The sequence below is a fragment of the Mixophyes fleayi genome, chromosome 1 (assembly GCF_038048845.1).
Source record: "Mixophyes fleayi isolate aMixFle1 chromosome 1, aMixFle1.hap1, whole genome shotgun sequence".
Lineage (NCBI taxonomy): Eukaryota > Metazoa > Chordata > Amphibia > Anura > Limnodynastidae > Mixophyes > Mixophyes fleayi.
In genome coordinates, this window is record NC_134402.1 from 230,465,808 (window position 1) to 230,487,961 (window position 22,154).

The 22,154-nt window shown below is 40.5% G+C and overlaps 1 protein-coding gene across 1 annotated transcript in view; it reads right to left on the reverse strand.

Annotated features, from left to right (window-relative positions):
- INSR (insulin receptor) overlaps window positions 1-22,154 on the reverse strand; it is a 104,165-nt gene that overhangs the window by 13,377 nt on the left and 68,634 nt on the right. The window contains exons 6-16 of the mRNA XM_075206966.1: window positions 20,879-21,093; window positions 17,416-17,542; window positions 15,660-15,913; window positions 15,343-15,510; window positions 10,056-10,251; window positions 9,529-9,806; window positions 8,146-8,285; window positions 7,904-8,063; window positions 4,905-5,001; window positions 1,426-1,493; window positions 673-902 (exon numbers count right to left, since the gene is read on the reverse strand). Of these exons, the coding sequence (XP_075063067.1) occupies window positions 673-902; window positions 1,426-1,493; window positions 4,905-5,001; window positions 7,904-8,063; window positions 8,146-8,285; window positions 9,529-9,806; window positions 10,056-10,251; window positions 15,343-15,510; window positions 15,660-15,913; window positions 17,416-17,542; window positions 20,879-21,093 (1,933 nt within the window). The remainder of the gene's footprint in view (window positions 1-672; window positions 903-1,425; window positions 1,494-4,904; window positions 5,002-7,903; window positions 8,064-8,145; window positions 8,286-9,528; window positions 9,807-10,055; window positions 10,252-15,342; window positions 15,511-15,659; window positions 15,914-17,415; window positions 17,543-20,878; window positions 21,094-22,154) is intronic.

The following is a 22,154-nucleotide window of genomic DNA, read 5'->3' on the forward strand; positions in this document are numbered from 1 at the left end:
TAGTTTACTATGTTTGTCCCCAATTGTAAAACACTACGGAATATGTTGGCGCTATATAAATAAATAATAATGATGATTGTTTGATTTAATGTGAGCATATTAAGTTTGTGATTAAAGTTTTTACATGTTTTTTTGCACATATAATCACACGATGGGATATATAAAGGAGATCTTGATCCTCTTAGAAAAGGCCTAAAGAAAACATAGTTTGACACTGAAGTGCCTGTCTAAGAGAACTTCTAGTAAGTGTCTTGACACTAGGGGGCAGTACGCTGGGAGAGTGTTCTTCACCAAGATCACCATTTTTTCAAGAGAAATCTTCATCACATTAAGGGAGCATTTTGGTTGGAAAATTCTGATTGTGACTAAAACAACTTTTGAACCATTATTTCTTTAATTATCTGTCACAATATCATTGGTGTAAATAGTGCTATACTAGTATGATTTTCTATTTCCATGTGAATTCCGATCGGAAAATATTTAACGGAGGGACAACGTTGAGGAAATTTAAGAATATTCTATTTTATTTTTATGTGAGCTCTAATAAGGAATATTGACATTACCTGAATGTTTTGTAATTCTTGTTTTAAAAGTTGTGACCTACTGGAATGATAATAAATTCAATACAAATAATCTGTTTTTAAAATTTTCATTACAAATTCAATTTCCTACCACATGGTGGCAGTTAAATCCCTTCATGACGGAGGCCTCATTCAGGAACTCTATTCTCTCCCGAAGACTTGCTGACTCGTTCACGGTTTTCACTGCCACGCGCACCTCGGCCTCTCCTTTAATAATATCCTTGGCAATCCCCTCATACACCATACCAAAGGAACCTTGCCCCAGCTCTCGGAGCAATACAATCTTATCTCTTGGTACTTCCCACTCGTCCGGAATGTACACTAGAAAAGTTACATCAAGTGATTTAGATGGCAAACATGCTTGTCAGCAAACCAAAACATGTATTTATTATGTAAGCATTTTCAGAAAGACATTGCTTTGTGCAAATAAGGCTAGAAATAAAAATAACACATACATTTTTACAAGGTTTTGTGACAATAACATAAGGAGAAATATTGGGGCTAGCACCACTTGTGAAGTTTTGGGGTGGCCATCAATCTATGCGACACTCTCACAGTTTTGTTACATACAGTGAATGATGAGATTATGTCATGCAGCAAGGAGGGTTGGGGAACAAGTAGTAAACTTGTTTTGTCCTAACTTTTTCATAATTTATTTTACATTTTTAGTCTTTTTATTGTGGAAGATTGTCCAGAGCGACAGAAGGGTCTGATGGATCTCCCCTGTACAATATCTAGTGTTAGGTGGATCAAAAAGCAGTTTACAACATAAGCCATGCATGGAATGTGAACATAGATACACTGTAGGGGGTCATAAACTGACTAAATTGTCTGAAGTACTCACCTTCACTTGCGCTTAGGTATTCAGGATTAGGTGATGCATACAATGGACCTGTTGGGCCCTCTGAATCTCTGTGTAAAACATACAGATGGGACATTTTCACAATATATACAGATATTAAACATAGGAAATCAACAAGCCACCACTCGACTGTTTAAGTTTTGTCTACCATTTCATAATCTATATGTGTGCGATTGAAGAACAAATTCTGAAAAGACTGTATTAGTGTATTTTTTTTAGCTTAAAAGGTTGTGAATTGAGTGGCATATCCATGTATCTATGTATTTTTACTTTTCTGGCTTGCTATGCTTTGTAACCTTGGTTGTTACATACTACATCCCCCTGATAACACTGTTCAGTGTTTTACTTGACTGATTCTAACTGACTGGCTTTATTTCCAGATTTAACTTAAACACTTCCAATTTATCGGTTCAGTCTTATGTGGTAATTTAATAAGCCTCCAAATTTTTATTATATATAATTAAAGATCTCTACACCATGTGTGGCACTTTTCTTCTTCTCTTTTACTGTATTTTATATTGACACTTGCAAACAAGTGGCTATAGGAGACGGAGCTGCTCTACTTCTATTGTATTGGGTGTGTCACCCAGCCACTGCGACACTGAAATTTGTTGTTCTGAGATCGATAGATCTATCTCTCTATTATATCCATCTCTCTATTATATATACATATATATATATATATATATATATATATATATATATATATATATATATATATGTATGTATATATATACACACACACACACACACATTCATACATATATATCTCATCATCATCGTTTGTTTATAGCGCATCGCTAATTCCGCAGTGCTGTACAAAGAACTCACTCACATCAGTCCCTGCCCCATTGGAGCTTACAGTCTAAATAACCTAACACACACACACAGACTAGGGTCAATTTGTTAGCAGCCAATTAACCTACCAGTATGTTTTTGGAGTGTGTGAGGAAACTGGAGCACCCGGAGGAAACCCACGCAAACACGGAGAGAACATACAAACTCCTCACAGATAAGGTCATGGTCGGGAATTGAACTCATGACCCCAGTGCTGTAAGGCAGAAGTGCTAACCACTTAGCCACCATGCTGCCCTATATCTATCTCTCTCTATATAGAAATATATATATATATATATATATATATATATATATATATATATAATATTTACCTTTCCGTTTATGACTTTCAGAGCCGCAAGACTAATATTATCTATGGTATACAAGTGATGTTTATATATGTATAAATTCCAGTAAATTTTATCTGTCTAGACCTAGATCAAGTCCCAGTGACTGAGTACTGAAAAAACATCCTACTCCGCCAGCAAAAGCATATGAAATATGTAAAGCATAAAAATCCTTTTATTAAAATAGTATGCATTTCTGAGCAAAACCTTGGGCAGGATTGCTATTCTATGCTATATACCTGCTGATGACTAGGCAACATTAAGAGTGGTAGAGAAACAGACTGTGCTATCTGCTGGTTCTGGATTCCACTTTAATTAATAAATCAAATCAAAGTGATAAAAGTATCCAAATTACAAACATGAGGAGGCATTTATGAAAGCTATTCTACAGGCATCTCCTAATTTCTAAAGAGTTGCATGCAAATTGAGATTTCTAAATATCCCACTTTTGTTTACTTGGGACAGTAAGTTCACATAGGAAACGCATTTACAGGGAGTGAAGACACAACCTCTAATAGCCTATGGATAAAATAACCCGTGATTCATTATAGAACTTCTCTGTGAAGTAAGATGTTCTGAGAGCATTAGATTGCAATAAACCTATTTGTTGGAGTGGCCAATGTGTGGCCAGGTTAAACATGTGCTGCTTTCCCTTGTGGGGGCAGGGCATTTATTGTCTATGGTCATGCCCCACTGTTGGCACGTAGACAGAGGCTAGTCTGCTATCTTTTAAAATTGCTGCCTCAATGAATTGGCATGCAGAATGTCAGGGAAAGGTACTAAAGACAAAAAAGTGCAAGTTTTCTACAGTCAAGGCTGCAAAACAAAAACAAAATATCTTAAATATAATACGAATCAGGCATTGTGAGGCATATTTGAAGAGCCACGTCTCCTAGGCATGTGCCTAATGGCAATTCTGTCTCCAGTTGTATATTCATTTTGTGAATTGGTAAATACAAAATAACTAGTCCATACAGTGTGCGGCTGGATCACTTATAAATAACTTATTTGTTGCTGGACCATGTAGAAATCATTTATTCTAGAAATGTATTTCAAACAGAAGTGCAGGCACCAATGTATAATTGTTACACTGGGATGTGTTATGTAGGGAAATGACTTGTTGGGGGTTTTGTAACTTTCCTTTGGGAATTCTCAAGTTAGCAATACAGTGGAGGAAATGTGTATTCTGCAACTGTCTGAAGATAGGACACATGTTAATCTCATGTTAATTAGACCTTTTGATGTGTGATTGTCCAGCACTCTTGAAGGCACAGGAATGTTTAATGAGACTTGCTGTTAGATTTCCTCTGTGTCTAAAACATGATGCAAGAAATCACAGCAAGTTTTAGGATATCACAGATACGTGTAAATATTATTAGCTTTGCATTGCATGTAAATCCAAAAACATATATCGTATCTGGATACTAAAAATAGCTCAGACATTGCGCAACCATCTCAGATCAGGGGGCTGGCTTAGCCCCTGCCAGGAGTTATGTCAAAACTGTATAAAAAGTGAGCTGTTTGAGCATGTAATGTATCATTCTTGTACCATCTATACTTCTGGAAAGATCGCTAGTACCACAGACTGGCATGTGAACTGTCCTTGTTAGGACTACTTGAGCTAATAAACCATCTTTTGCTTCAATAACCTGCTTTGACGACTACCCTGCTGTAAAATTCCTGTGACCTACAGATTAGACCCAAATCTAATCTGTTCTCCGGTTGATCTGAGGTGGACCCAGAATTCCAGTGCCAACGTTTTGCCTGCTACCTGTAGCTCTGGCCAGTGTGATAGGCCAGGGGGAAAACCATCCACAGCAACCCTGATCTGAAGGCAAGAGGTCAGGTATACTAGCCCAGGTGTACCAGCAAAGTGGTACCCTAGCAGCGAGATTTACCCAGAATGAATCGGTTCTAGGGTCGATGTAGGAGCCTAGTGGTGGCAACATTTTTAAGCCCCTCCTTGGGGCGTATTTGGGATCACGAAAGAGAACAGTGGCAAAGTAAGCCCAGACAGTTCCCAGCAACAGATAGGATGGCATAGGCGGTCCATCCTGTCACTCAGTGGTTTTAAAATATCTTCTTAATCAATTTTGAAAGTTTCGGAAAATATTGTACAGTCCAGACACATGTCCTGAGACCACTTCTAGTTATACTTACAATTTTTTTTATCTTTAATTGTTATTTTAAAAGATACCCATGTGGTTTTATAGATATAAACACTTGTACCCGCATAAAGTAAAAAAAAAAAAAAAAAAAACTCCCAGGCTCACTCACTTCTTTTTCTGGACCATGCAGACAATCAGAGCTACCAGGAAAACAACAAGTAAGATGACTGGACCAATGACAATCTTCAATATGCTTGGATTGGGCTCTGAGAAAAAATAAATGTAATAACATATAAGTTTGTGAAGCAAAAAAAAAAAAAAAAATACAAAAAAATGATATAGCAAATAAAAGTACAGGGTGATTCAAAAGTCGCAGTACACCCTTTTATTTCAAAAACTCTACAGGAAATTGGGAAACTTGAATACTCCAGTAAGGTATGGGTGACGTGGTCTATCTTTTACGGTATGTACCAAACATGGGCGCCGTCTTGAAATCAGCCAATCGACCCAATTCCTGTAGAGTTTTTGAAATAAAAGGGTGTACTGCGACTTTTGAATCACCCTGTATTTATGACTATTAACATGAATTGCTAGGCAAACTGGTGAGTGGAATATAAAGCTATTCTGCTGCCAACTCAAACAAATCGTGAGAGAGAGATGAATTATTTTGGCTACGTAAAACAAGCAAAATGCCTTATAATGATTCTATCTGAATCATTTATACAATTATCAGACATAAATGTATATTGTTTATCTTCCAATTAGAAAAAAAACTAGCTTATGGGCAGTATATAGTACATACAAGGCTCGGACTATTTAGCAAACCATATATATTATAGGGCTGCACGGTGGCTTAGTGGTTAGCACTTCTGCCTCACAGCGCTGGGGTCAAGAGTTCAATTCCTGACCATGGCCTTATCTGTGAGGAGTTTGTATGTTCTCCCTGTGTTTGCGTGGGTTTCCTCCGGGTGCTCCGGTTTTCTTCCACACTCCAAAAACATACTAGCAGGTTAATTAGCTGCAATCAAAATTGACCCTAGTCTCTCTCTCTCTGTCTGTGTGTGTATATTAGGGAATTTAGTCCAAAGGCGACTGAAGAATATTAAGATAAATAAAGCTCCAAGTCCAGATGGCATACACCCAAGGGTTGTTATGGAGTTAAACTCGGAAATAGCTAGACCGCTATTCTTAATTTTCAGAGATTCAATCTCATCAGGCTCAGTACCAAGGGATTGGCGAATAGCAGATGTGGTGCCGTTGTTTAAAAAGGGGACGAGATCACAACCAGGGAATTATAGACCTGTAAGCCTGACATCAATAGTGTTGGAAGGTATTTTAAGGGATAGTATTCAGGATTATTTGGTACGCCATAAAATTATTAGTGGGAATCAACATGGATTTGTGAGGGATAGGTCATGTCAAACTAATCGAATTAGTTTCTACGAGGAAGTTAGTGGAAACTTAGACCAGGGCAGCACAGTAGATGTGGTCTTACGCCGATCGCTACTGAGAATATTGATGAGGACGGTGTTGTGGGTGTAGATTGCAGGCGTAGATTGCAGGGTGTAGATTGCTGTTGTCAGGATTTGAGTAGAAATAGTTCCACACATAAGAAGTGACTTTTTTGGTCTTATGTCCAGGCATGACAATGGCCTTCTTCTTGTCAAGTGCCAGAACTGCTTCCACTGGTGCAGGACTTACACAAACAACCTCATCAACATCCTCATTAGTGCCCTCGTCAGCTACACAAATATCCCCCTCATCCTCTTCCAATTCCAAAGTGGCGTTCTCAATTGGTATATCACTGGCTACACTCGGCCTGTTCAGGCACACATCTGCAGAAATGCTGAAAGGGGCCTTCTTTATGGGTACACTATCAGAATGGTCACGATTTCACATAGCACTCGTGGATAGACTCCCCTCAGGGATTAGTGTCATTTCTGAATCTGAAACATACATTGTCCTCTAATGCCTTACTGTTTTCTTCCAGCTTGGCTTTTACACATAAAAGTATTTGGACACCACTTTTGGAGTCCGAATGACAAGGTCTTGCTTGGTCTTGACTGACCTTACAAGAAGATGCCTCAGTGACAGTTGCAGAACTCGCACTCATAGAGAAAGGCGAAGGCCTCATTCTTTCTTTGCCACTGCGTGTGTAGAATGGCATGTTGGCAATTTTTTTTTTTTTTTGCAGATAACTTTGGCTGGATTACAGGTCTTTTTTTCTTGACCAGGGTGAAAGGTGTTTTTTTAAAATTTGGTTTGCTTGACGTACAAACACTATGCACTTTAACATAGGCTTTACCAGATGACGTAGAGGGTTTACTATCATCATGACTGGTGCCAGCAGCTGCTTGGTGCTCCTGCTCTTCTGTGAATCCATTTTGATAACACCGTACACTTTGACTGCAAATTCAGAAGAAAAGCCTGCCAAGACTAATATTTGTATTCCAGCAACGACACTTAGCAATGGAGCACTCCTCTTTGTGTGTTACCTGTGACTGGATCACTGATAAATAACTTCTGGTATGAATTTATTTAAAGGAAATAGCGCAGGGCGCTTATTTATATAATTGCTTATGCACTTATTTTTTATAATGTGTACACACACACATATATATATACACACACAAGCGCACACATATATATATATATATATATATATATATATATATATATATGTGTGTGTGTGTGTGTGTGCGCTTGTGTATATATATGTGTGTGTGTGTATACATATATATATATATATATATATATATATATATATATATATATTATATCATAGTGGGAAAAGGGCATAGCTGAGACAAGAGTAGCAATAATGGCTTAGAGTGGAGATTGAGTAGCAAGGGTGTAAGTAATATAGGTTTGAGGCTCTAGAACAGAGGTGGGTTTTAGAGAGCACTATGAGATTTGAAGGCTGGGGGAGAGTTTCACTAGGTGTTGTAGGAAATTCAAAAAGAGAGGCAGATTTGGGTGTCATCATTGAATTTCACCAAGAGAAGTGGTGTAGAGTGATTACATAGACAAAAAGATGACAACGTTCAGGTAAATATCATGAAAGGTTAGACAATGGCCATCAAGGAAGTACAGTGTAACAGGAAGCTAGGTATTTAACAGAGTGCAATGAGAGACTTATATTTTTAATAATAATGTGAGCATGCCCACCTTGTTCTGGCACATAAAAATAAGAGGTCGGCGTCCAAGAACCATTTCCAGCCAAAGAAGTGGCCCGGACTCTCACACTGTAGTTCCCTGAACGAAGTGAGCGTAGCTTTGCTCCTTTATCCGTGATGTACTGTTTCTGTGACACGCAGGCATTTTCTTCCTGCAACATGGTTAACATAACCCAATTCATACAGAGAAGTATGACAATGGAAAAATCACATGAACATCTATAGAAAATTTACCTGAGTGTCCCCAAGTCGATTATATTGTACCTCATACAAAATAGTCAGGCCGTTGGGGTCTTTTGGCTGTTTCCACATGATATAGACGTTTGGAGCTACATACTCAGAAGTAACCGGCTCCTCAATATTATCTGCCTTTGCTGTGGATAGATACAGCATGTTAAAATGAATATTTGTCACAAACTTTAAATGCAGTGTTCAGCTAATGTTTTCTTGTAATAGCGGTTCCATGACACCAGGGTAGCAAATAATGAATAATGCTTCTATACTGTTTCAATTTAAAAAAATGGATTGGTAAAATATACTATGGCGTACATGTCACTTGATAATAAATAAGTAATTACTATCATTTATTAATATATAGCACCATACTCCGCAGCTTTATAATTGGGAACAAACAGTAATCATATAATGTATTCTGGGTACTAACAGACAAAGAGGTAAAAGGGCCCTGTTCGCAAACTTACAATCAACAGAAATATAGGAGTTTCACATAGCATATTAGTTCAGCCAGATAGCAACTACTAAAATGCTTAATGGGACTAAATGATCAATATGACCAATGTTGGCTTGGGGTCAGTAGGTTGTTTTAGTATACAAAGAGAATAAATGTATGCTTTGAGAGGTGGTAATTGGGCAAAATAGCATAGGGAGGTTAAAAAGGTGGTTTGATTATTTGATAAGCTTACTTGAAAGTAAATAAATAAGTTATACTCAAGTTTGGGATAGTGACATCTTATAAGAATAAAGAAAGGGCAGCATGGACCATATATGAAGTGATACTGCTGTGGTTTTAAATAATTATCCAGTTTGGGTTTAATGGGGATATAAACTACACAATTGACTTCTCTCCACAAACTAGTGTCCCGTTGTATCTATATTTATGTATATAAGTATCCTTACTATGGCAGAAAAGCAAATGTATTTAAATATTCAAAAGCCATAATACGGATGTTAGAAATAAAGAGAGGCCCAATGTCCCGTAAGATACAGCATAACTAAATATTGGTCAAATCAGGAGTATATTTAACAATATCAGGAAAAAATAAAATTAGAGAAGCAGGCAATGTTTTCCTTGCATTTGGGATTTATTTGTGTATAATGATTCTTTAGATACCTAAAATGAGAAGAAGGTAGAAGAGAAGCCTGGAAAATATTGAAAGACCAGTCAAGAGAGAGAAATTTAGACCTCTACATCTTACCTGTAAGACAAGTATATTACACATGTACCTTTCACAATATACACCCTTTTATCTCAACACACAATTAGGAGTGGCATTTTCAGCAAGATAAATAAAATCAAAAAGGGAGGTGGCAACAAACAGTGATTGGCACAGTATGAACAAACAACAACTGTACACAATAGAGTTTAGCATGGCTTACCTTCTGGCATGGTTCTGGCACTGACATAAGCAGCTACACTACAGCCCACTAGTGCAAGTTCATAGTTGCAGGCATGGATTTCGATTCGATATGCAGTGAAATGCTTCAGGCCAGAAATGAGAAAAGACTCCTTGAACCAAACCTTCTGAGAGAACTTCTTTGGCTCTAGGTCATCAGGGGCTCCAGTTGAGGTGGCATTGGAAAACGGAGTTGATGTCACTTGATCAGACACAGTACCATTTGCAACTCCAAATGTATCACGACGTTTTCTAGAAGGTCTGGAGTGTTAGGAAGAAGAAAAATAAAAAAAAAAAGTGCTTTAAAAAAACATATTGCCTTTACACATACTAGGGAATGAGCTCTTTCGTATATGGTTTGTTAGCCACCTACATATTTTTTTCAGGATAATGTTCACTCTCTCAATAACTTTGGATTTCACTAGGATTATGTATTTTTAATTCGCTACCACTTTAAATTATGTGAGCATATATATTATACTGGTCATGGGTTCTTGTTCTCACCCTTACCTTGGAATGAAGACCACATTGTGCAAATAATTCTCAAAGGTTTTCCGGAATGCCAGTTCAATGTGCTCATTCATGATCTGAGCCTCACTTTTAGGACAGGAACAGCAGGCTGTGTTTGAATCCTCAGTGACATTATGTTTCACAGAATCTTCTGTGTCCTGAGGAGGTGACCATGTTCTGGAGGGCAACTTTATCCCTGTGAAAGGACATACTAAGTAATTAACTGATACTGAGCAACCCCACACACTGCTGACACAACAGTAGGAACTTTCTGGCAAAAATTAGATCTTAATAGTTTTTAGTTGCATTCCCTTTGTGGTAAAGTCAAAAGGTTTTGAGAAAACCAATATCCTGAAAAGATATCTTAAAAGTACACATTCAACCAACCACCTAGATTCATGTTGGTGTTAAGAAGTTTGTAAAAAGTAGATTTTTACTCACCGTAAAATCAATTTCTCTGACTCCAATGGGGGACACTGCGAGACATTGGGGTATAGTAGTGGGTCTAGGAGTTTAAGCACTTATCAACTTCTTTGATCTTCACTCTCCTCCCCTACTATTCCCCTCCTCTCCTGTAGATACCTCAATTTTGCCTAACCAAGCGTATGAGGACAGGGAGAAACCCGTATGGTCAAAAATATAACAATTAAATTTTACGCAACAGAACTATATACAGAGCAAGGGAGGGTGCGCAGTGTCCTCCAATGGAGTCAGAGAAATTGATTTTATAGTGAGTAAAAATCTACTATTCTCTTTCCTACCATTGGGGGGGACACTGCGAGACATTGGGGATATACCAAAGCTTCCTCTAAGGGAGGGATTTGCTCTGGAAAGGCTGCGCGTAATATCCTGTGGCCAAAGCTTGCATCGGCCAATGTAATCTATAACATCTTGCAAAGGTGTGGACGGATGACCACGTCGCTGCCTTGCACAACTGCTCCGCCGCTGCACCGTGATGTGCTGCCCAAGAAGCGCCGACAGCCCTGGTAGAATGTGCTCTTAAATTCACCGGGACAGGCTGCGAGGCTCATACATATGTAAATGCAAATGTAAAAAGTCATCTGGAGAGGACTGGGGAGGGCGAAAGGCAGGTACCACAATCTCCTGATTTAAGTGGAATCTGGATACTACCTTTGGAATTAAAGAAGGCTTGGTACGAAGTACCGCTTTGTCTCCATGGAAGATCAGGAATGGAGGGTCCCAGCAAAGCGCTACCAGTTCTGAAACACTACGAGCTGAAGCGATAGCTAACAGGCACGCCATTTTCCAAGTAAGATGTCGTAAATCCACTGAATCTAAAGGTTCAAATGGAGGCCTGGTAAGTGCATTGAGCACCAAATTGAGGTCCCAAGGATGACTGAAGGCAGGCTGCACATGGAGAACCCCCTGAAGGAAAGCCTGAACGTCCCTACAGGCCGCTAGTTTTCACTGAAAATAAATGGAGAGCACAGAAACCTGGACCTTAAGGGACCCTAAACATAGTCCCTTATCTAGGCCGGCCTGCAAGAAGGCTAACAGACGGGGAAGGCTAAATCTAGATGTGTGGAATCTGTTGGACTTACACCAACCTATGTATGCCTTCCAAACTCTATGATATATGATTGAGGAAAATGGTTTTCTCGCCTTGATGAGGGTTCCAATAATCTCCCGCGAGAAGCCCCTTGCCATAAGGATTAGGGTTCAACAGCCATGCCGTCAAAGTCAGACGATCTAAAGAATGACAAAAAAGTGGTCCTTGAACTAGCAGATCTGGGCGTATTGGTAGACGGAAGGAGGGTGCTGCTGCCAGCCCCAGTAGGTCTGAAAACCATGTCCTGCGAGGCCAATGGGGGGCTACTAGGATTGCGGTAACCCGCTCTCTTTTTAGAACCCATGCTAGCATGGGAATTGGAGGGAACAGGTACACTAGCCGGAAGCGCCATGGAACTGTCATGGCATTCGTAATTCTCGCCTGAGGGTCCCGAGCCTTGGAGCCGTACAGAGGAACCTGGTATTTTAGCCTGGACGCCATGAGGTCGATCTCCGGAGTGCCCCAGCGTTCCACCAGGAGAGAAAAGACCTGTCTGTTTAGAGACCATTCGCCTGGGTGAAATGTCTGTCTGCTGAGGAAGTCGGCTTCCAAATTTTCTACTCCTGGAATGTAAATGGCTGATATCTTGGGGACATGTTGTTCCGCCCATATCATGATTCGTGCCGTCTCTTGCATGGCTGCTGTTCCGCCCTGGTGATTTATGTAAGCCACTGCCGTGGCATTGTCTGATTGAATCTGTAGAGGCTTTTCTGAAAGGAAACTCTGACCCCACGTTAACGTCCTGAACACTGCTCTGAGTTCCAGGATGTTGATAGGGAGTGTGTCCTCCTGGGGGGGAACAGAGACCCTGTAATCTCAGAGGTCCTGTTACCCCATCACAACCTGACAGACTTGCGTCTGCTGTGACCAAGGTCCATGAGCAGGCTAGAAAGAGACTGTTCCCTCTCCAGATTCTGTCTGGATAGCCACCACACCAGGGAAAAACGTGTGGGTCTGGACAGGCGGATGATCTGTCTGTCTAAATGAGTGTGGGAGCCTGACCACTTTTGAAGAATCTCCTTCTGAAGCGGTCGTGAGTGGAATTGTGCGAACAGCACTGCTTCGTACACTGAAACCATTGTTCCCAGGAGTCTCATGAAACTGAGGGGAGAAACCTTCTTCCTTGCTAGGAGGGATCTGGTTTTGTTGCGAAGTGAGAGGACCGTGGCCCCGCAAGATATACTCTCTGGGTCAGTGTGTTGAATATGAGACCCATGAACCGCATTTGTTGCGCTGGATTGAGCGATGACTTGGTTACATTCAGGACCCAGCCATGTGCTTCTAGAAACTGAATAGTGCTCTGTATGTGATGAGCTAGGAGTGATGCAGACGGAGCCTTTAGAAGGAGGTCGTCTAGATAAGGAATTTTTGTGTTTCCGCTCTGATGTAGCAGGCCCACCATTACCTTGGTGAACACTCTGGGCATGTTCGATAGACCAAAAGGAAAGGCCCTGAATTAAAAGTGGGAGCTCCCCACCGCAAAGCGGAGAAGACACTGGTGTTCCCTCCATATTGGAACATGCAGGTAGGCATCCTTGATGTCTATGGAAGCTAGGAATTCCCCCTGTTCCATTCCGGCTATAACAGATCGAAGTGACTCCATTCGAAATTTCTGAAGCTTTACCTTTTTCTTAAGAAACTGTAGGCTTAAAATGGGATAGAAAGCTGTCCGGTTTTGGCACGAGGAAGAGGCTGGAGTAAAAACCCTGACCTCTTTCCCGTTGGGGGACCTGGATGATTACCTCGGCTGCTAGCAGCTTCTGGATTCCTGAAGTGCCCTGCGCCTGAGGGGACAAAGGGGAAGGGCCGTGGTGAAGAACCTGTGTATAGGAAATTGGACTAGTTCTATGACGTAGCCACGGGACACAATTCCTTGTATCCAAACATCCGTGGTGGATGCCCACCACTGGTTTTGAAAGCGAAGAAGATGTGCCCCCACCACAGTTTCCCCTGTAGGGAATCTGTCAAGCTGTGGGCTCATCCGCTGGTCGCGAGGTTCCTCGCCAAGCAGCACCCCTACCTTTGTTAAACGTTCCCCTGTGGGCAGAGGACTGGCATCTTGACGACGCACCCCGGCCTCAGGCAAAGAACCGAAACCTCCCATGTCGAGGCTTATTGGTTTCCATGGGAAGAGAGGTGCTTTTACCTCCGGTGGCCACCTGGATAACCTTCTCTGACTCCGAGCCGAACAACGCCCTTTTTGAATAAGCATCCACTGTCCAAGAGCGTAACCATAGACTACGACGGGCTGCAATAATGAGGGCCGAGTATTTTGCATTGATAGACGCAGCGTCCATGGCTGCGTGGCCTACATAATCAGAAGTCTCCTGTATATGCTCCGCTAAAGTGAGAAGTTCTGTACGAGGAATATTATCCTTTATTCCTCTCACTAATTTTTCAGACCACAGCTGAATAGCATTTTTAGCCCAAGCAACGGCCATATTGGGTCTGAGTAAGCTGCCTGCCACAGTAAAAGCTGAGAAGAGAGCTAAATCCCACTTCTTATAAGTGGGGTCCCTCAGAGATACCAGCTCCAGAATGGGAATAGCAGAGGATGAAGACAAGCAAGCTACTGGGGTGTCTACCCTAGGTAAGGCTTTCCACTTAAATCGAGTCCGCTGGCAGGAGAGGTTAAAGAGACTTAAACCTGCCTGGCATCATAAATGTTTATTTGGTCTTTGCCAGGCCTCAGCTTTCTTTCCACAATCACCGGAAATGATGGAAATGGTATCGAATTGAGCCTTAGTCTTTTTAAACAAAGAGAACCCTGAAGGAGGCTTGGGTTCAGCAAAGCCTAAGGTATGTCTGATGCCTAAAATGAAGCTATCCACACTATGAGCAGATGCAGAATCTCCGGAACTAAGATTATCCTCCTCTAGGTCCAAATCCAACTCCCCTTCCTCTGCTGAAGAGTGGTCTGAATCCTGATTTCGGTCTTGAACTGCATAAGAAATAATTATCTTGCCCCTGTGAGTTATAGTCCGTAATCATTCCGCTTCATGAGAAGATTCCGCCTGTGAGGATGTGCCTCCTCCTAAGGAGCGCGAACGCTGCTCCGTCCTCCCGCTGCTCGTTGTCTAGGAAGACAGGAGGGAGGAACTGCCGGCATGTATCACGGGTGCGGAGGAGAGGCTGCTACAGCTTCACTCAGGTCCGTTTCAGAGCTGTGGCCGCGGCCGTACCCGCCGGTCTAAATCTGTGGGCTAGAGAGCTCTGTATACCACTCTGTGCCCCACAAACAAACAGCTGCCCCTGGCATACTTTCAGACAGAACTGGCCTCCTCTTTTGCTCGTTTCTAGGGGAATTGCCAACACAGGTGCTAGGAAAGTGAGCCCAGGCTGCTTCTTACCTGCTCTAGGACCCAGAGTGAACAGAGCTGGTGTCCTATTCACTCTCATGGGTCTTTAGTTCGAGTCCCGCGCTGCACCTGAAAAAGGCATTAGAAATAAAAATATTAAATTGCTAAAACTAATATAAGTATAGGTAGGTGCCTATACCGAAGTGACCTATCTTCTAGGCACTTAGAAAAAACTGAGGTATCTACAGGAGAGAAGGGGCATAGTAGGCGAGGTGAGTTAAGATCAAAGAAGTTGATAAGTGTCTAAACTCCTAGATCCACTACAATACCCAAATGTCTCGCAGTGTCCCCCAATGGTAGGAAAGAGAAAATCCTTTTCGGCTACTGAAACAATGTCCTACTTTCATAGAAAACTCACCCTTCATACAGTAATCAAGTTCAAGCAGTTCACTATCCTCCGGTTGCTCTTGCCAATACACCAAATAGTGTGTGACATTCCCATTGGGCTCAGATGGTGGTTTCCACTTAAGAAATATCTGAGATGATGAGTTGGACATTGTTATTGAAACAAGTGGAACCGAGGGTGCTGTGAATAGAAAGTGTAGACAAAATCATTATATACCTGTGTGATTTCAAAGGTTAAAAAAAATAAAATAAAAATGCAAACACAAAAATGTGCTTAAACAATCTTAAAGGCCAAAATAAAGGCATCCACAATCCTTATCAGTCACTCACTGGTTTCATTTGTCCGGATATAGATGATATCACTCTTCGCTCCATATGATCTTCCCCTTTCATCTGATGAAGACACCAGGGTCTTCACAAATACTGCATACTGTGTCCAGGGCTTCAAGTTACGCAAAAGATACCCTGGAGGGCTGGCTGTCTTGCCATCTGTAGTACGCGGTGGGGGATCCACATCCACCACTGTCCAACTATTGGAGCCACAGGCATCCTGGCCATCAAACTCTGTTACATTTTGGTATGGTCTGCAATGTCAAAGGGGAAAAGATGCAGTGACTGGTACATTTCTCAACTATTTATGCACTGCAAGCTTTTAAAGGTTTATGAAATACCATTAAAACAGTGGGTTATATGTAGAAATTGCTACTAGTAAATAAATACATTTACATGAAAAAAACAAACTAAAGCATTTATCCATTTTTGTACAAGACTTCCATAAATCCCGCCGACATTGTATAATAAAGGAGGGCCACCCTAGACCACAGCTCTTTAGGACCCAATCCATCCATAAGACTTAATCATAATCCACAGAGATCTACTGAAGAGGATACGACAAATTGTAGCCAATGACAGGCTGTGGTGGAATCTGTCACAAGGATTCAGCTAATGGGGAGTTCATGGGTACGTAGTCCCAACAAGGGAGAGGGGGATGGTTGCATTACCACCAGAGCCATTCTATTTATTGAGAAAATAATTTAGAATATGTTTACTGATTTATAAACTGTCTTGTTGACAGCAGAGTGACTTTTTCCAGCTCTTTCAACAGTTTATATAAATCACATTTTTTAAATAACAGTTAATCATTTGACTATCTTTCCTGTGTAATTACTAGTAGTAGCAAAAAGTAATGATTATTTCATTAGTTACTAACAATGTTATTGTGCTTGCTTAGCATCAAATGACTGCATTTTTTACTGTACACATGGAATGGATTAAGACATCTTTGGCTAAAGAACCTTGTAGTGAATAGCAGTGTGTTGAAAAACAGTGATTAGCATTGCTGCCTTAGGATCTTTTCACCTGCAGTCCAAAGTCATACTGGTATGTTAATTGGCAGATGATTAAACGTGGCCATAGTGAGTGCATGCTTTTTACGTGCCTGAGTAAAATTCTCAGATTGTGCAACACTGTGGTTATATAATGGCAGTATATAAATGATGATATTTATAAAGTTGGGAGAAAAAAAAGTGTGTCTTGCATTAAATGTTTAGTTGTTAAAAAGATTGTAAAACTCTGTGCCAGAAGAGAGTAGTAGTAGTCAATGCACTGTAACCTAGCTCATATAGGCACTATGTCGCTCTTCTGTTCTGGCTATTTAATAGTAACAATAAAATAAATCTAAGAAAAGGGGACTTAAGATTAAAAATAAAAAATCACTAGTGAAAACAACAAATAGAAAATGGTGTTTTCCAAATTCATTTTCATAACACAGTTAGGGGATATTTATGAAAACTGGAAAAAGTGCTGTAGTCCATGAAAACAATCAGAAATGTATTTTTATTTTCTAAACTCAAGAAATCACAGGAAGAGAAAAATCTCTAATCTTAATAGCATTATGACATTTACCTGTGGCAGCAAACATTTAATGTCTTATACCATTACTAGGATCTTGATATTTATCTACAAATGCTATTTGTAATACTTTTTTAATTTTGAGAGTCAAAGCGTACTTCTGCTGGGACTATCAGAGATTTACAATGTGCTCCAAAAATTTAGGATGACTAGGGAATAACTAGTGAATACTTACGCTTCCTTATAATGAAACATGAACCCCAACAAGTCCCTGTAATCAGGAGGCCAATATGGATCCCATCTAATCAACACCTTATCATGGGATGCTCTTATATAGTTGAAGCGAAGCACATCATTCTCACCTGAAAGACAAAAAAGGAAGTCAGGGATTAGAGATAAACTTCTTATATGTACCTACGTTTTGCATTCTCCTAGGCCAATTTTTTTTTTTGTTCCCCCAAAGCCTCCCTTCACCACGTCTGTAGTTTTCCATGGACCCAGTTACCACTGTATACCATCTGCACAATCAACGAAAATAAATCAGCCATAACTAGAATAGAAATAGAAAATAATAGCCCACATTGACATGGAGGTAGGAACACCTCTTTCATCCCTAGTAGTACACATGCTGGAGGAAATATAAGCCAGGTGCATACTTGGGGGAGTTTCCAGTTGCCCAGAAAACCCACTATGCTTGAATCGCCAACCGCCTAATGCTGGTTGCACCGTATTACTATAGGGAAGGCAGCACACAACCACAATGAAGCGCTCAGACTACACCCCATCATTACCTGGGTGAGTGAAACATTTCTTTTAATATAGGAATGCAGCATTTCCGTCCCCGGCAGTGGGAGCATGGCCACATCACATCAGTTTCCCCCTTCCCTGCTTCCATTAGAGATAAGTTTGTTTTATATGTGTATCTATCTTTCTGTCCTCCCACTTATTTGCCCTGGCCCTCGTGTGTGTGTGTGTGTGTGTGTGTGAATGTATGTGCATATCTCTCTCCCCTTGGTGTGTGTGTGTGTATGTATGCGAGTATGTATAGGTATGTATGTGCTTGTCACTCTCCCCTTTGTGTATCTGTCTCTCTCACTTCTCTTTTTTGTATTTCTGTCCCTTTCACTCTTTTCTTATGTGTGTATCTCTCCCCCTTGTATTTGTGTCTCTGCCTCTGCATTGTGTGTGTCTCTGCACTCCAATGACCCCCTCCGAATATTAACAAATGTGTAGGCACAGATTATATTGTAGCAAAATAAAATAATAAAGCACCTTTTTAATGATATTAATATGTTAGCACCATTCTGAGATAGCAGCAACAGAACAGGAATTGCACCGTTACCGATAGTCATTATACCCTCTACAAATCTATTGCTTGACCCTGCAAGCAGATTTTTGCATAAACAATTAAACAGATATATGCATAATGTATAAATATTAATAAGTTAACATTCAACCTGATCAAGGGGGATTTCCAACAACATCCCTTTTCAGTACCAAGATCTTCTGGCTGATATGGCATGGTTCTCATGAACCCTGCAGGAGGGGGCTCATTGGTGTTTCCAGTGCCACACCCGATTTCCGAATTGGAGATCTGAAGGTGCATTGCCTCTTGAGAAACCAAGAAGGCAAAGTTTCACACCAATGAGAGCTCTGGCGATGGCAGCAAGCGGACGGTCACTCTGGAGTCTGGTTTCAAGCCGTCTGGAGCCGAATTTGGCTTAGAGGTGGCACTAGACCTCAGGAACTAAGTCTTGAAGGTTAATTTGGAATAGTCATATACATAACATGATCACAGTGCACTGTGCCATATTTCATGAGGGTGGGATAATTTTATGTTTTATTCGTATTAGTTTATTTCGTATATAGAGCTGGTTATACGTGTTATTTCTGTTTTTATTAACATTTATGTGATGATTAAATATATATTTTTTGCATTGTGATTCGTGACCATATCGTTTGGTTTTATTATTTCAGCATTTTATAGTAGCCGTTGAGGTTTCTTGCGCTGCAATCTGTTTTCAGGTAATTTGTAATAGTGATTTAAAGATAAGATCTTACAGCCCAGCATTAGTTGAGTCAGTACCAATAGAGGGCTAAGCCCTCTCTTGCTCTGGCAGCGTGGACAGGCAGATGGACAGACCTCCTTATCGCTGTAGTAAAAATTACAAAGTTGATTGTAGCGTTAAATAATGGGAACAACCTGAATTAGTTAAAGGGATTAGTTTACTTCCTACAGTTTGTCTGTGTTATAAATGTGTAATAGAGGACTTGAAGCCTTTATACCTTTCCGTTGTTGGTAAAAACTTTTATAAGAGCTGTTGAGCAGTAAACATCATAAATGCTAGGATTCTGCTCTGCTCCTGTGATCAACAGATTAGAGCTAACACTATAATCCATTTCCCAGATGTCTTGTGTGTTGAACCCAACACTCTGCCTGCCACCCAGCAGTACTAATCGAAAGTAAGCGATCAGGAGGAGCCAACCACATGTCACCAGCAAAGATGTGCTGCAGCATTTATATATATAATACCCAGAAGAAAGATGAATGAGCCTGGTAGTGGCAGCGACTAAATTCCTATAACTGGTGCACAGTTAGCACTTACCGCCTAGTAGCCCTAGTAGAAGTGTTCAAAAACAGCAGATTATGAATTATAAACGGTACCCCCAAGACAAGCAGTAAAACCACAAATAAACTGTTGAGCGAAAAGACAGTGTGGCAGAGTAATCCCATCCTCTCACAAGGTTAGTGGTCAAGCCAGGTGATGATTAGAGGATGGATAACAGTTTAGGTTACATCTTGGGTAAGAAAAGTGCGAATTCTAAAGATATATGTATATAAGATGAAGGTGACCGGACAACAAGAGAGACTGGATGTCAAGGATGACACCAAGGCATCGGGCCTGGGAGAAGAAATAGACCTAACACTCTAATCCATCTCCCAACTATCCTGCATTGAGAACAGCTTTTGGCCTTAGCACTTTGCCTGTTACCCAGCAGTCCTGATCCAAAGTAAGGGAATTAGCAAGAGAAACCAGCAAAGAGATTTTGAAGAAGATAAACTCTACCAAGAAACGTAAGCAGTTCCGGGTACAAGAAGACCCTTCTGAAACATTTATATAATGCCGCTAAGGCACTTGTTCTCGTACATTGGAAACCCCCCTCACCCCCCACCTTTAAGGAGTGGTTCAGCCATTTTTATCTGTGACAGATAGGTTTCAGGAATTTTCCGCCAACTACTTTCAATTGCTATAGTTTAAAGATACACCTACCTAGAAATTCTACTTTACTTCTTGATATTAGATCCCTTAGGAGATTTTTTCTCTAATTGACTATGCTATTGCTGAGGAAAAGTAACTATCAACTCACCAGACTGTGTAGTGAGATACCATCAAACCTCCAGACTGCATAATCCCATACCTTCTCACCCCTGTTTCTGTGACCTTGCTGATCTCGCAAGCCCTCAACCCACCCCCCTTCTGTTCTGTTTAATTTTCTTTTTACATGTTTTTCCCAAAAAGCTATTGTAATGGTGTACTTGTTAAAGGGCAAAAAAGAAAAAGAAAATTACAAGTAATGTTATTTTGTTTCATATAGTTTGCCTGATGTTATTATTTTGCTTCGCAACCTTTATTAAAAAATAGAAAAATAAAGATTATATCTAAAAAATAATAAAATAAAAAGATGGGGATACTCACAGGATGCCTGGTCCCCGTTAGTCTTGGTTGCAATATCATTTTTGTCCTGCCGGCCTTCTGCTCCAGTGATGTTCACCATGTCACGAATTTCTCTTAGACAGAGTCGTGGGTTGTAATGAAAAAAAAGCTTTCCTTTTACAATTGTTAAATTGTGCTTTTGCCAGTCCCATAGTTGTCGCAGGTTGGTATTATCCAGAGCATAGAAGGAGTAATCACTGCAATGTATAATAGAAATTATTCAGTATCCACAAAATAATTTCTCTACCTATGATGTGCAATATGCTTTGTGATCCCCTGCACTTACTACAGCCCTGAATATGGTCTATTCACATAAACACAATACACAACAATATGTGTTTCTTTCCACTCAATGTAGCTTTGGGTCTAATCTATACATATATACATGGCATAGCACAGTGTTATTGTTTCCAGTTATTACAGCTATGGGTCTGACCTCTATACAGATAACATTATTATTCTCCACTACTTAGAAACAGCCATCATATTATGTAGCACTGTGCATTGAGGGGATCATGATAGGAATTGTACAATGTACAACACAAAATGTCATCCCCCTCCACTCACTCACATCTCTGAGGCATAGCTCTACACATAAATACATTGCACTGTACAACACCCAATGAGATTACTTGCACTTTCTTTAGTTCTTGGTCCGATTTCTTAACATACACAGACTGTACAGTACAACATACAGCTTGATCCCTTGCACCCTCTCTAGCTGACTTTTCAACATTGCACAACATGTAATGTGATCCCAGTCACCTTTTCTAATTTGGAATTTAATCTCTTCAAATACATAAATTGTACAATACACAAGGTAATCCCCTCCAGTCTCTCTAGCTCTGGGTCTGATCTCACCACTTCAGTTTAAGTTATCTGTAAAACATGGCTGCTTTTTCATCTTCTTTTTCCACTCTCGGGCACGGATACATGTTTGGACGTAAGTCCCTTTGCGTGCCGTATCTTGCGTGAAATTGCTCTGTGCATACTCAGAAGTGAACTTTACACCAATGAACACAATTGCATGCAATTCGTGTCTGAATGCAAATTACACCACTGCCTACGATTTGAAGGGTGGGGAAGGGGTGTATGAATGTTGGCAATGTACAGTAAGGGAGTGCCAATGTGGATGTGGGCGATTCAAACTCTTGTACGTACATCTTTTCTTAGCCGTATCATTTGCACCAGCTATAGGGCAGGTGTAAGTGCTGACTGATAGTGATGACTGTCATGGCATAATCTTCATATTAAAAAA